The sequence below is a fragment of the Myxocyprinus asiaticus genome, chromosome 5, assembly GCF_019703515.2.
Source record: "Myxocyprinus asiaticus isolate MX2 ecotype Aquarium Trade chromosome 5, UBuf_Myxa_2, whole genome shotgun sequence".
NCBI lineage: Eukaryota > Metazoa > Chordata > Actinopteri > Cypriniformes > Catostomidae > Myxocyprinus > Myxocyprinus asiaticus.
The window spans coordinates 26873133-26888281 of record NC_059348.1 but is presented as its reverse complement, the minus strand read 5'-3'; the positions used below and the strand labels follow the sequence as shown (position 1 = coordinate 26888281).

Here is a 15149-nt window from a genome sequence, read left to right as displayed (position 1 = left end):
ATTATTCTGACATTTCACATTCTTAAAATAAAGTTGTGATCCTAACTGACCTATGACAGGGAATGTTTTCTACGAATAAAAGTCAGGAATTGTGAAAAACTACGTTTAAATGTATTTGGCTAAGGTGTATGTAAACTTCTGACTTCAACTGTAAGTAAAATGGGTTTGGAACAACGTGAGGCTCAGTAAAGGACAGAATTGTAATTTCTGGCGGAACTATCCCTTTAAATGTAATTCATTACATCTCTCTGTCTTTCTGTGTAGACTGTATCACATTTGTCTGAATTTATTGTCCAGTTACCCTGTGTTCAGCCCCTAATTTCTTCTCCTGTTTGTTTCCTCTCTGTCATCGCTCATGTCTCAGTGTGACCAGGTTGAGGTCATCCCTATCCCCAGTGTATGTATGACTCCTCTCGCTTCCTCTATCTGTGTGCTCTCGCATGCCATACACTCGAATCATCTTATGAAGCAGCACCTTGGACAGTAAATATGTCTACATGCACTTTAAAAGTTTGATTTCAATCAGACTAAAACTATATTTGCCTTTTTTCATGTAAATGCTTTAGTTCGTTTTAAATCATACCAGTTTACCAAATCGACTAAAAAACCTAGATAAAACGATTGTAGCTCAGTTTTGTCCAGCATGTATAAGTTAATAGGACCACTTATTGGGCTTGCATTGTATTTGCATGCTCTCAAAGATAGAGGTGATGAATAATGTGTATTTAACACAGAGGTTGAACGCAACACAAACAAGGTAGAGGTATCATGGCAAAGGCTAAGAACAAAAAATGTTTGGGTGTCTGAATATACCACCTTCATGTAGGTGCATTTGAAGACATAGGACATTCTTAAATAAATGGACAGACAGAAAACAAGAAATGGAAACTTTTTCAAGAATAAAATCGGCAAAAAGCTTGAAGCAGCAGCCTTTATTTGAAGCCCTAAACAGATCCATGTATAATGGAATTACCTAAAACTGATGTCCTTACTTAAAAGATTTGATTAAGGATTGTTTCATGTATTCTTGGACAGACAGATGAAGACTGTAGCTTGACTACAGAAAAACCCGCTGTAGCTCGATTATTACTGCTCTTGTAAATGAGTGATGCACTTGACTGATCCCTTTCAGATGCTTGCATGCACTGTGTATTATACTTCTTAGACGTCTGGAAAGCCTAATGTTTCAACATGTGTTAGCTGTGCTCACCCCTGTGCTTTTTACAATTGGGCGCTTATGTGTTAAACAGGATGACTTGTTCTGATTTGATAATGCAAGCGTTATAATCTATTTATTATTACTATTTTGTTATTGTAGTCAAGTCTGTTTATAAAGATTAATGAATAGGCCAGGGCATTGCCGGCAAATCTTTAATTGATGAGGGTTTAGCGTGTCTGTTCTGTTGTTAATCTCACCACTAGGCTGTTTAGGTCCTGGTGGAACGGTCAGATTTTGCAATCAATTCATTAATGATTTCAGGTCCATCAGGTCTTCAAGCCCATCTCTGATTGTAGAGGTTGTTTGTTTCAAAAAACCACCTAATAAAGGTTTTGCTTTAACCCCCATTGTTGTCTGTGTACTGAACAGGAATTTACCTCCAGCTAAACCGCAAGTGTTTTGATCGTATTTCCGTTTTCATTCAGCAGTTCAGACCAGGATCATGATTGCGCTCCAGTAGTCCTTCCTAAGCTTGAGTCATCCCATTAAAGAGACTTAGGGATTTAGAAGAGATAGACTCGATGGCATACTGCTTCCCTCTATAACAAGATTGCCTCTGCTTGAACTGAGACAGTGCAGTGAGGATTATAGAACTGGATGAACGGAGGGGACCATTCACCCGCAGCTTATAAATAAAGTGATGGGATTTCATACAGGCTACCAATGCTAAAATCACTCTCACACTCTCTAACCGTAACCATCCAGCATCTCTTAATTAATGTGTGAAAAACCTTTAATCCACATGCACGGCCGTAATCCTTTCCACTTCCTGTTTGAGGAATCTTTGTGAAAGAGCTGGGATGTTACTGCTTGAATGTGAGCAACAGCACAGGAAACACACTTCCTGAAATGCCAGAAGCTTTCTTTTAAATTTCCAGAGGAAATGTGTTGATCTCTCTGTTCATTTGGCTTGATAACGGTGATGGTCTCCCTCATAACACGTTGCAGCTTAATCTCCTGTGTCTCATTTCTCACTCATTACAGTAAAACTGCTCCCTCTGTCTCTGTTTATCACAGTAATCCTCTGTTTTGCTTTTTTACAGCCTCCAGAGAAGTACCTCCTCCCAGAGGTTAACATAAATGACTATGGAAAGAAGTGTGTGGTAATAGACCTGGATGAGACTCTGGTACACAGCTCGTTTAAGGTAATAAATTAATATCTGTAGGAATAACCCCAGATCCTCCTCCTTCCCAAACATAAGCAACCATGAATTGGCTTACAGATGTGTCCTTTACTGTACTTAGAGATGTAATGAAATTTTGTAACTGCCTCAGAGACTTTAACCCAACGTGACTGTGGTGAGCAGGGCAGGGCCAAGCGGCGTCTGGGCAGAGCGAGACCGGGAAGATAAGTGATGAACGAGTTCCACCTGTGCACCACACCGGTCTTGCGTTCCAGTGAGGGGCGGTGGGAGTATTTAAGGAGAGGAGACAGTGGCAGACGGGGAGCACGGAGCTGTGTGTGTGTGTGTGTGTGTGTGTGTGTGTGTGTGTGTGTGTGTGTGTGTGTGTGTGTGTGTGTGTGTGTGTGTGTTTGACATGTCGAAGTAGCACGTGGAGTTGTTTTATGTTATGTTAAAGTGAGAATAAGTGTCTACATGTTTTTTCAAGCCGGTCCCAGCTTCCTCCTTCCCATGCATTCCTTGAACCTCATTACATTGGTGCTGAAACCCGGGAAGGAGGCAGGATGCGCTGTCGTGGAGTCCTCGCCGCTGCTATCTGCCAGGAAGCGGAAGAGCCCCCTGCCGTCCGCCAGGAGGCAGTGCAGCTGAGGACCAGTTGACAGCGTGCCGGAGAATTCCCTGGCCTGAGTTTGGCGATGAGGGGATGTTGCGTGCAGGGCGGGGCCGAGTGGCATCTGGGCAGAGCGAGGCCGGAAAGATAAGTGGTGAACAAGTTCCACCTGTGCGCCACACTGGTCTCGCGTTCCAGTGTGGGGCAGTGGGAGTATTCAAGGAGAGGAGACACGGCAGACGGGGAGAGAGAGATGCACGGAGCTGTGTGTCTGCGTGTTTTGTCAAGCCGGTCCCAGCTTCCTCCTCCCCATGCATTCCTTGAACCCCGTCACGGTGACCTATTTACATCAGGCCTATATGTGCATTTAGGCAGTGCTTCTTGTGATGCTCAGTCAGGGCACATTTATCTCTACTGATATTGTAGGAGGAGTAGAACGGCAACACTGGTCATGAAGCCATGTAATAATCAGCTTGTCTCATGAATATTAATTAAGATTAAGATGCTTAATCGTAAGAATCTTAATTTCTATTATTATTATGCCTTTCAAATAAGTCCATTGCATGTATGGAGAGATCAAGATTCTGTGGTCCCTTGGCGGGCAATAGAAGCAGCACGTGTACGGCCACATCGCTTACAAGATTTGCTTTATACTGGTAGGGGATGTAGAAGTACTATGTTGAGAAATGGGAGCATTATCAGTAATTCTATAGAAGTATGGGAAAAGGTAGAAAAAATAATGGGGAAAAATTTGTATTTCATCAGATGTCTGTGCAACTTCCAATCGGGGGAATTTACCTCTTACCAATGGTTCTCTAGGGGAGTTCACACCTTTGGCGATGTCTTCAGTAGTGCAGGTCTGCGCTCATTTGAGGATATTCGGAAGGAATATGATCTTCCAAGCTCCACTTGCTTTATTTTAGACTGAGACCTGCGATGAAGGCAAATGGGGTGCCATGGAGTGGGCCATTATCAGAACACCCACCACAACATTTAAACCACTGACAGGTGAAGTGAATAACATCGATTATCTCGTTACAGTGGCATCTGTCAAGGGGTGGGATATATTAGGCCACAAGTGAACAGTCAGTTCTTGAATTTCATGTGTTGGAAGCAGGAAAAATAGGCAAGCGTAAGGATCTGAGTGACTTTGACAAGGGCCAAATTGTGATGGCTAGACGACTGGGTTAGAGCATCTCCAAAATGGCACGTCTTGTGGGGTGTTCCCGGTGTTGTGTCGAAGTCTGTTCCCCCTATGTTTCCTTGGTTAGTGTTCCCCATAGCACAGTTAAACATTAAACATGTTTAATTTTTAACGCCGCTGTCAAAGTCTGTTCCCCCATGTTTCCTCTTAGGTTAGTGTCGAAGTCTGTTACCCCCTATGTTTAATGTTAAATGTCGAAGTCTGTTCCCCCTATGTTCAATGTTTAACGGTGCTACGGGGAACACTTACCAGGGAAACGGGGCTGTGTCAAAGTCTGTTCCTATGCTTCCCCTTTGTCGAAGCCTATTTCCCCTTTGTCGAAGTCTGTTCCCCCTATGTTTCCATTTTGTCGAAGTCTGTTCCCCCTATGTTTAAAGTTTAACGGCGCTACGGGGAACACTAACCGGGGAAACATGGGGGAACAGACTTCGACACAATACCTGTATGCAGTGGTTAGTATCTACCAAAATTGGTCCAAGGAAGGACAACGGGTAAACCGGTGACAGGGTTATGGGCACCCAAGGCTCACTGATGCGTGTGGGGAGTGAAGGCTAGCCCGTTTTAGTCACAGTTTAGAACCCTGATTAAGTGATGGCCCATTTGCTCGTTGCGGATGCTTGGTCTTAAATTTGTCTTTTTAAGTGGCCAGCTACAATTTCGTCTTTGCAATCTTAAAATAACAGTTGCTAGGGTTGGGAACTGAGAACCGGTTCTTATTTAGAACTGGTTAAATTTTTTTTTTTAAACTCCGGAAACAAATGATTTTCTTGACTTGGTTCCATTAACGGTTCTCAAACATGCATCCTTTCGACGATGTGAAGACGGGACATGGTACTGAAGTACGCTTACAGTGTTTTCTGCGCTACCATTTAGCGGCACTGCAACACTCTTTTTTGTTTAGCAGCACGAAACATACAACCTGACCAGTATACTCCGATTCCAAATGGATTACTCTTTTGAGTCGTTTTTTAAAAATCCAAACTGCAGAACATATAGGACTACCTCCCAAACAAATTACTTATTAGCCGTTTTTATTTTTTAGTGATTGAAAAACTTGCTGAACCGCAAGCCATTTATTTAGTCTTGTTTAACATAAACCAAGAACTGTTACTGTGTTATGTGTACTTGAAGCTCGTGAGGCTTAAATCTGAGTAATTACTGAATCATTGTTGATTTGACAATGAGCCCTTTTACATGCACAGTATACCAAAATGCTGTTAACTCCCAAAAATCAGCTTATTTAAAAAAAATCAACAAAGCAAGAAAACTGTTACATGAGATTTGAAATCAAATTCTTCTCAGTTTTTGACGTCAAACCATGAAGAGGCATGTGCACAACATGTGTGTACATAAGAAAAGCTGGTAAGAACGCCAGTAAAGGCGTTTACATACAACGCAAAATCGGGGTAATGGGAAAAAATCTACCCATATTGATCGGTTTATTCTTAAGCCGTTTATGACCTTTCACCGATAAAGGAAAGCCATCAAATGCATTTTCATGACCATACACGTTGTAGGCTTATTGAGCACAATTGGTGTAAGAATATGCATTTAAACACGCTCAAAAAGTAGCTAAAGATACACATTATGCTTTGTTGTTATTTAGTGTTTTTATATATATAAATTAGTTAAGAAAATAATTAAAAAGCCAGTGTAAACACCTTTTGCAAGAACCTGTTCTGTTCAAATATGAAATAATCTCATCATTTGGAAACAGGCTACTGAGGGCAGTTAATCCATAATAAGAATTGCATTTATTATTTCCCAAATATTTCTTCCTGGAAAGTACTTAGAAATTTAATTGTTAATGGAACCAGAATCTAATCAGAACCAGATGCTTTAAATTCCAAATGTTTCTCATCCCTAATAGTTGCTGTGCCCTTGCTCCCTCAGACTTGACTGGTAATTTTAGTTGCAAAAGCTTTTGTGTTGCAAGAACACGTACGCCCTCTGCTGTTTAAGTTGCATGTATGCAACTTATATTATTAGTAAACCGTTCTTATTGGACCTTGAAAACCCTCTGATTGCTGACATCATGCTTATCAGCTGTGGGTCTTTCATTGTGTCATGTTTTGAAATATGTTGTCTCCCAGCTGGGGCTGAGTTGTAACCCTTTGTGTTGTATTGTTTCTTTCTCGCAGCCCATTAGCAATGCTGATTTCATCGTCCCTGTGGAGATAGACGGCACAGTACATCAGGTACAGTACTGATTGAAATAATGCATAAACATGATTCATATTTGATGAATGACATCAGATAATAAAGATGTTGAAATGTCTGAAGTTGTAAAGTAGTAATTCTAAATGCCCTGGAGTGCTTTATAGTAATTATAAAACCATTATATGTGCTTAATGTAAGTGTACACTAGACATTTGAACTTTACTAGATGGAGTGGTGAAAAAAACGGCATGACTTGAGTGGCTGTTACCTTTTTCAAGTAATCCAGGATAGGCTTTCTGTCCTAGTTGGCCTATTCATGATTACTTGCACTAGGTGGCAGCTGTCTGTCTTCAAGGAGCAGATATAAGCTGTGCAAGATTTATGTTCCTTAGTGTTTTGTTCTCTTGTCTTTCAAGGTTCAGAAGATCGAGAGAATGACTACATCAGTGATTAGAATGAGTTATATACTTTATTCTGATTGACCAATCAGAATATGCTGCAGTCAGATATTTTTCTATAATACCCCCTAAACTGTATAATTGACTATTATCCCAGTCAACTGAATTCCTACATAGCTGCACTGGATTCATGTTTAAATACTCCGAGTTCTCTTAAATCAGTATTTCTTGTCTATTGTTTTTATTTATTTTGACAACTTGCTTTGTAATAAGCGGGATAGCATACAGTCATGGCAAAATAAGATAAATAAAAATGTCTCCACTTTACTTCGGGATCCTGATCACCATGTTGTTGTTGATTTTGTGACGATGACTGGCTGACTGTAAATTATTCCTTACGTGGATAGCTACTCATTGTTTTGTCTGCCTACATGTCCAGCTCTTGTAACTTGAATGGTTCTGTGAATCTCATTATCTCCCTTTGTAGGTCTATGTGCTCAAACGACCTCATGTGGACGAGTTCCTGCAGAAAATGGGCGAGCTGTTTGAATGTGTGCTTTTCACAGCCAGTCTAGCCAAGGTATGCCCTCCCCTGGGCACCACGCTAATTTAATGTTGATAAATGATAGGGATAGTTCAAAAAACACAAGTCCACCACTAGTCTGCCAGCCCCTTTTAAATCTGCACACAAAAGCAGTGCCACCTCACTGGCTCAAACAGTCATAATGTTTTAAAGGTGACAGTGAAGCATATGATGATATTGTGATCTATCTGCCAGAGCTCTTTATGTGCTGCTGGATGATTTAAGGCATTTCCTAATATCTGACCCCCCCTCTCTGTCTCTGTGTGGCCTGCGTTTGTTTAGCTGCTAATGCATGGGTAAGTGTCTCTATGGCAACTGTGATTGTTACAGAATGCGTGCCATGTACCAGTAGCCATGCCCTATAGTTTCAGTCGCTGCTACCTTCACCTTTGAAAGCTTGCATTGTTTTAGTTTGGCAGCTTTTATGGTACGCTGTGAAGTTTCATTTGTACTGTAGCTGATGTCCCTGATGTTTTGTTCACATACCTGTTAATGACACATAAGCTGTTCAGAATGTTTGCCACCTTCAGTAGTTTAGATCATGTGTCTTGGTTGCTTTCGTCTCCGTTATATCGAGGATATTATATCTCATTTGCTTCAATAGCTAGCTTTCTTAGTGAGAGGCATCTATCTGACTGTAATTTAATAGTGATTTGTAGGTTTCCTTAGTCCACTTTGTAGACATTTTCATTTGCATAGGAATGGAAATAGTGTTACTTTGCCCTAGCAGCTTGCCTTTTCTCTTTTTTTGGTGTTTTATATTCATATTTGTTGCAGGGAGCAGCTGGAAGAATCCACAGAACAGATTCTGGATTAAGACAGTTCAGAGAGTGCATGACCTGCTTGAATCATTTCAGAATTGTAATTTTAAGACTCAGTGTCTTTTCTATCTGTGTCTGCTTCAGTATGCTGACCCGGTGGCTGACCTGCTGGACCAGTGGAGTGTGTTTCGGGCACGACTCTTCCGGGAATCCTGTGTTTTCCACAGAGGGAACTACGTCAAAGACCTTAGTAGGCTTGGAAGAGAGCTTAGGAACGTCATCATTTTGGACAACTCCCCTGCTTCCTACATTTTTCATCCTGAAAATGCTGTGAGTTTTGATTACCAATGAAACCCTAATACAGTTTGCTTACTCCAGGGATGTGATTCTTCCGGATTAATCCGGAATTCAGATTTTTCCGACCTAAAAATATGACTCGCGTAAATTGTGTAAATCCGTTAAAAAAATTGGGGTGGGGGGGTCATATTTCATCAGGGGTTAATATGTTATCGACAATGTCTTGTCCAATGCCTTCTCGATAAGCATTTTTCACCCAAACAAGTGTCATTCAGACTTCACTTGGAACAACTTCACTCACAAACCTCACAGCTGCTTCTGCATCACGTATACACTTTGATGAGAACGCACGAGATGGAGGCTCCTGATTTTCACCGTCAGGACTTCAATGAAGTAAGACTTAAGTAAGACTGAAGTAAGGTTTATTTATTTAATTAAGGTAATTAAAATGGTTGTATAGAAAAGGGGTTTGAACCATTGCCACTGTTGCTGACAGGTTAAAAATCGCTAGATGCAATTTTAGTGTTACTGACTTTATATTTACAGTGAAATCGTGAAATATACCTTCACATATAAAGTGTCAGTATATCGAACCATTTGTATGTATAATCATAAAACCCTGCAGATGCAATCCAGACATTAGAAATAGATCGGAAATGAACTTGGGTTACGGATGTAATAAAAATGGATACAAGTTTTTTGGGAAACCACTATCTGTAAAAACTCTTGTTAATTTAAATGCACAATCCAGAAATAATACTAGCCACTTGTTGAAGAGTGGTCGCACTCCTAAGAAAATGTAATATTACATTTTTTATTCATTGTCATTTTCACATTAATGTGGAAAAATCAGAGTGACAATTGTAAAAGCATCACTTATTATAAGAAAATGTTGACATGAATCTCTTTAAAATGCGTAAACGTTGACCTCCAAGAAATTTGTATGATATCCGGTAGTGGAGCATTATGGATTGAATTAAGATTGAATTGCGTTATGGCCTTGCATGATTAGTAATAAAAGATTAGCAAACCGCATTTTAAACCGTCTGCATTTACTGCTTCAGTCAGCAATGCACAAGCTAGTGGCGCCATCTAGCCGCTGTGTGCGGGAAAACACTGAGCAGCGCATCATATGAGATTATCCAGTGTTTATCGTATTTCAATCCAAATAGTGAAGCTTGTCAAAATGATCCCTTCCCAAATTTTGGCAATAGATTTCATAACTTCTGAGCTCTGTTTGGGTGGTTTTGTGCTGGTCAGCAATACCTATGTGTTTGTCAAGAATTATTGGTAACACTTTACAATAATGTTCTATTTGTTCGCTGGCCCCAAATTTTGTTCAGTACATTTTCCTGCTTTTTTGTGCTTAGCCGATCACATGACTGTTACTCTCTGCCTACTTCTATTATAGAAACAATTTATTATGCCATTACATGTGTTCTAACCAGATAGTGTCCACTACAATTACAGAGGGGTTATCTGAGTTACCTTTCGTTCAGCTCTAATCAGTCTGTCCAATCTCTGTTGACCTCTCTCATCAACAAGGTGTTCCTGTCCACAGAACTGCCGCTCACTGAATGTTTTTTGTTTTTGGCACCATTCTGAGTAAACTATAGAGACTGTTGTGTGTGAAAATCCCAGGAGATCAGCAGTTACAGAAATACTCAAACCAGCCCGTCTGGCACCAACAATCATGCTACGGTCAAAATCACTGAGATCACATATTTTCCCCCATTCTGATGGTTGATGTGAACATTAACTGAAGCTCTTGACCCGTCTTGATGATTTCATGCATTGCACTGCTTCCATACGATTGGCTAATTAGATAATCACATGATTAAGCAGGTGTACAGTTGAAGTCAGAAGTTTACATACACTTAGGTTGAAGTCATTAAAACTCATATTTGAACCACTCCACAGATTTCATATTTGCAAACTATAGTATTTGCAATCTACTCAATCTACTTAATGCATGACACAAGTAATTTTTCCAACAATTGTTTACAGACAGATTGTTTAACTTTTAATTGACTATATAACAATTCCAGTGGGTCAGAAGTTTTCATTCATTTAGTTAGCTGTGCCTTTAAGCATCTTGTAAAATTCCAGAAAATTGAAGTCTGGTTCATCCTTAGGAGCAATTTCCAAACGCTTTAAGGAACTATGTTCGTTTGTACAAACAATAGTATGCAAGTATAAACCCCATAAACCACACAGCCATCATACCGCTCAGGAAGGAGATGCATTCTGCCTTCTAGAGATGAACGTACTTTGGTGCGAAAAGTGCAAATAAATCCCAGAACAACAGCAAAGGTCCTTGTGAAGATGCTGGAGGAAACATGTAGACAAGTATCTATATCCACAGTAAGACGAGTCCTATATCGACATAACCTGAAAGGCTGCTCAGCAAGGAAGAAGCCAATGCCCCAAAACCACCATAAAAAAGCCAATCCAGTTCTGTCTGGAGGAATTGGGCCAAAATTCCAGCAACTTATTGTGAGAAGCTTCTGGAAGGCTACCCAAAACGTTTGACCCAAGTTAAACAATTTAAAGGCAATGCTACCAAATACTAAAAAAAATTATGTAACATTCTGACCCACTGGGAATGTGATGAAAAAAAAAAAAAAGCTGAAATAAATCATTCTCTCTACTATTATTCTGAAATTTCACATTCTTAAAATAAAGTAGTGATCCTAACTGACCTAAAACAGGGAATGTTTTCTACGATTAAATGACAGGGAACTTTTTCTGTGATTAAATGTCAGGAATTGTGAAAAACTGAGTTTAAATGTACAGAATTTAGCTAAAGTGTATGTGAACTTCTGACTTCAACTGTACCTAATAAAGTGCTCGGTGAGTATATGTGTAAGAAACATGGAATGTGTTGAGCAGAAAATGTTATTAAGGCTCTATTTTCATGACTACGCTAGGTGGTGCACTATGTGCTGTGACCGTGCACTGCGTCTTATCCAGTTTTCGTGAGAGTGCTAATTCTTAGTGTAATTTTCATGCCAGGGCAATGCACGTGTGGGTGGTTGTACTTGCGCTATCTATTGTTGTATGACTGTTTAAAACTTTTGGATTGGTTGTCATTACTGATTGGACTAATGTAAGCATCTGATTCACCATTTCTGTTTTATCATTACATGGGATTTAAATACTCAACCGCTGCAAAAACATGTAGTAAATAGAAACCTTAAGGGGGCCGCATACCGGACGTGTCTGGCAGACGATATGGCGCGTTCTAAAATTCAAAAGAACTGTTTTCAATGAAGGTACGCACACCGCTGCCGCCACTCGGTGTCTGTCGGTGGCACCCAGCTATGACTCCGGAGGCTGATCCTATTTCAGCCATGCCACGGAGCGCAACTTGTATATTTTCCATTAAATTCAACCCAAATCATTATCAAAGGACATAGATTATTTACTTTAGCATTCTTCATTCTTGAACAAGGGATAAAGCTTGGTAACTTTTGTGTGTTCTGTCTGCAACCTGAACCGCATCGACATGCTCTCTGTTTGATACTTGTGCCGTGTCCTAGCCGCAACACGGCATGGCGCTTCTCGTCCGGTGTGCGACCCACTTTAGACGTAACAGGTGTCAACTTTAACTAATCGTGAAAACTGCCGATTACAGCATTTCATTTATTGTGTCAGCCTTAATCGTAATCTCCCTACATTTCAGATTAATTGAGCAGCACAAGATCGTTCTTTTCACAGTTTGGAGCCTTGGATAACTGTGTGTGTGTTGTGTAGGTGCCAGTGCAGTCGTGGTTTGATGACATGACTGACACAGAGCTCCTAGACCTGCTGCCTTTCTTTGAGGGACTGAGCAAAGAGGAGGACGTGTACGGAGTGCTGCAGAACCTGAGGGGCAGGTAGCAGGCTGAGCTGCACCACCTGATGAGGGGCCAGTGGAGTCCTCCGGTGGAAATCAGAGGAGCAGCTCCTCTCCTCCAGACTGCAGCTGCCACCAGTCCTCACCTCACAGTACAGGAACATGACATCATCCAGGACATACAGTGAAATAAACTGACTTTTAACATTTAAATGACACTCAAATATTTCTCTTTTGAAAAGTGCTTATGAGAAACCAAAAAAAATGACTCTGTAAATGCCAATGAATATTTTCAAATGAAAATATTCAAGTCTGAACCATTTTTTGAGGTGTTGCTATGCAGGTAAAAATCTGTAGGGTTAAAGGACTGTGGGGTTTCCTCTCCACCCCAACAAAGTGCCTTTTTTGAATGTCATTTTTATGGGGGAAAATAGCATTTTGTACACAACATATTTCCAGAGAGCCTAATCTTTACAAGAATGATGTGCTTTAAAATGGAAGCAGGTCAGACTCTTTTTATAAAAGCACTGTTAAAGAGGCCAGAGATTTTTAATTATATAAAGCCGGGTACATGTCTCCATCTTTATTCTTGTTGTGCGTTTTTTTTTCTCCTTTTCATTTTGCTTTAGCTTGTGCCATTATTAAGAACGATTCTAATATTGGTTCTATCTAAACTTGTATATGTTTACTTTTGTTTTCTAAGAGCAAAGGAATGCATTTGCATTTGTCAGGTTACTCTTCTTGTACACTATGGCCTCTCTTGCCAACTCCCTTGCTAAGCAGACTAGTAGAAACAATCTTAAAGTGAAGATTGTATTGTGCCAATCGTCTCCCAATCTGATGCCATTTTCCTGCTGAAGTTACTTTTTCTTCTCAGCGAACAGGCCTGACTGAATTTAATTTTACGGCTAATATTGGTGCTTTAATTGATGTATCACGTGCAGAACAAATGTCTGGACATTTCAATATTCACCTAGACAAGTTGCCCAGTGACTATACAAGATAGAGTTTTAGTCATAAGTATTTCTTTAAACTTGATCTGAATGCCTCTGGCGAAATAGTGTAGACACTGCAGTCGTTCCACCTTTTGTATTATTCCTAAGGGGAAGTGTCCTTTATAGACGTCAGGATGCACAATTGCAAATGTATCCCTTTTCATCATTTAAAAAAAAAAAAAAATCTCATTTGTGCATTATTGGAAATTGGTCCTTCATTCTTACAAGACTTATAAGATTTTAATTTGTTTCAGCTTTTTTTAGACATACATACCCTGCTGCTACCACTGTAGATTACACTACAAAAGACCTCCCTATAAGGTACTAACAGTACCAGCCAAGGGAAAAGAGACTGTGCAGCTTGTCCTAGAGCAGCTCACAATGAACACATTTAAGGGGATAGTTCACCCAAAAATACAAATTCTGTCATCATTTACTCACACATTCATGTTATTCCAAACCCTGATGACTTTCTTCTCTCCATGGAATGCAAAAGGAGATGTTAGGCAGAATGTTGGCCTAAGTCACCATTCAATTCCATTGCATCTTGTTTAAATACAATAAAAGTGAATGGTGACTGAGGCTAACATTCTGCCTAGCATCTTCTTTTGCATTCCATGGAAGAAAGAAAGTCATCCAGGTTCGGGACAACATGTGAATGCTGACAGAATTTTCATTTTTGGGTGAGCTATCATTATTTAAGCTATCCCTATTTAAGTTTGTCGGGCCTTCATCAAAATGGTTTGATTGAACCATTTCTCCTCTTGAGATAGTGTTGATGAAAGCAGTGTTCTGTGCAAGCTGTGCAGACTCTCCATCACCACAGTGCCTAAGATGAGAGGAGCAGCAGCGGCGTTTCCCGTTCTGCTGCTGAGCAGGCAATAACCTCTCTCTGCCCAGAGTCTGCCACATCATAGTTTATTCACTACGAGTTGTCATTTGTTTCACTTTTGTCCACTTTTTTCAGTATTTCATCATCTACCTCTCTCCTTCTCTCTTTATCCTGCTCCACAGCAGGCAACAGAGAGTGATTCATTCTTGCCTTTATGGTCTTCTGTCAGTATTTGAGAGATATATACACTTATGTTATCCCGCAGCTGCTGTTTTTTGCTTGTTTGAGTGCTGTACAGTCTCTCCTTCTATTGACAGTTTGCTGAAGATTAACACCTCAAAACTACCCAGATAATTGGCTTTGAAGTACTTGATTGGTAGTGTTGGAAAATATGCTTGGTTTTGTAAAACACAATACGTTTCACATTCACTCTTTTATGACACAATAGACTGCAGGTGATCTAAGTTGAAACAGTTGGTTTTGGTCACGGTTGTTGTATTTTCCTTTTGATCTCCATGTGTTTTTCACTTCTAAACTGTCAGGTTCTGTTTCAATACACATTGTTTTCGTGATGTCACTTAAATTTCTCAAGCCGACACATCCATTTGAGAATCTGCCTTATTTTCTTTGTTGATATTTTTGCAGTAAGCCATATAGAAACTTTAAACAGTAATTGGATTTACTCGGGTTTGAAATCAGTTCGGAGAGGCTGTACAGTGCTGATGTTTGGATTATATTTCAAGTTGAATTGATTCATGGTTGTCGCAAATTTTCTTCCGGACTCTGACATGTTATATTAAAGCACCTTTTTATAAAAAGAAAATGACTTTTATTTGTCATACTGCAGTGTACAAAAATAATCCAGAATTCTTAGATCTTCATGTTTCCTTTAATTTCACCTTTTTTATAAACATTACAATTTTATGTAAAATATCATCTTATGTTTTCCAACATTTTTAATCACCTTTTTGTCTTCATTTAAAATGGTCATGCTGTGTGAGCAAGTACAAAAAAAAATCTGTAGTTTCGATGAGTTCATAAAGACAATGTATAATCATTATAAAAGCAAGATGTTTGAAATAGTTTTGAATGGTGTCCCATATTCTGAGAGATTGTAGATCTGTAGAT

General features: G+C 39.8%; 2 protein-coding genes across 3 annotated transcripts in view; one reads left to right on the top strand and one right to left on the bottom strand.

Annotated features, from left to right (window-relative positions):
- LOC127440284 (CTD small phosphatase-like protein) overlaps positions 1 to 15103 on the top strand; it is a 39715-nt gene extending 24612 nt beyond the window's left edge. Inside the window, exons 3-8 of one of the 2 annotated variants that reach the window (XM_051696770.1) lie at positions 365 to 397; positions 2263 to 2364; positions 6299 to 6355; positions 7203 to 7295; positions 8204 to 8389; positions 12113 to 15103. In XM_051696770.1, coding sequence (XP_051552730.1) covers positions 365 to 397; positions 2263 to 2364; positions 6299 to 6355; positions 7203 to 7295; positions 8204 to 8389; positions 12113 to 12238 — 597 coding nt within the window. In that variant the 3' untranslated portion in view covers positions 12239 to 15103. The remainder of the gene's footprint in view (positions 1 to 364; positions 398 to 2262; positions 2365 to 6298; positions 6356 to 7202; positions 7296 to 8203; positions 8390 to 12112) is intronic. The other variant, XM_051696771.1, reaches the window with a different exon arrangement.
- Positions 1 to 15149, bottom strand: part of LOC127440281 (UPF0415 protein C7orf25 homolog) — a 340920-nt gene that overhangs the window by 157452 nt on the left and 168319 nt on the right. The gene's annotated exons all lie outside the window — the stretch shown is intronic.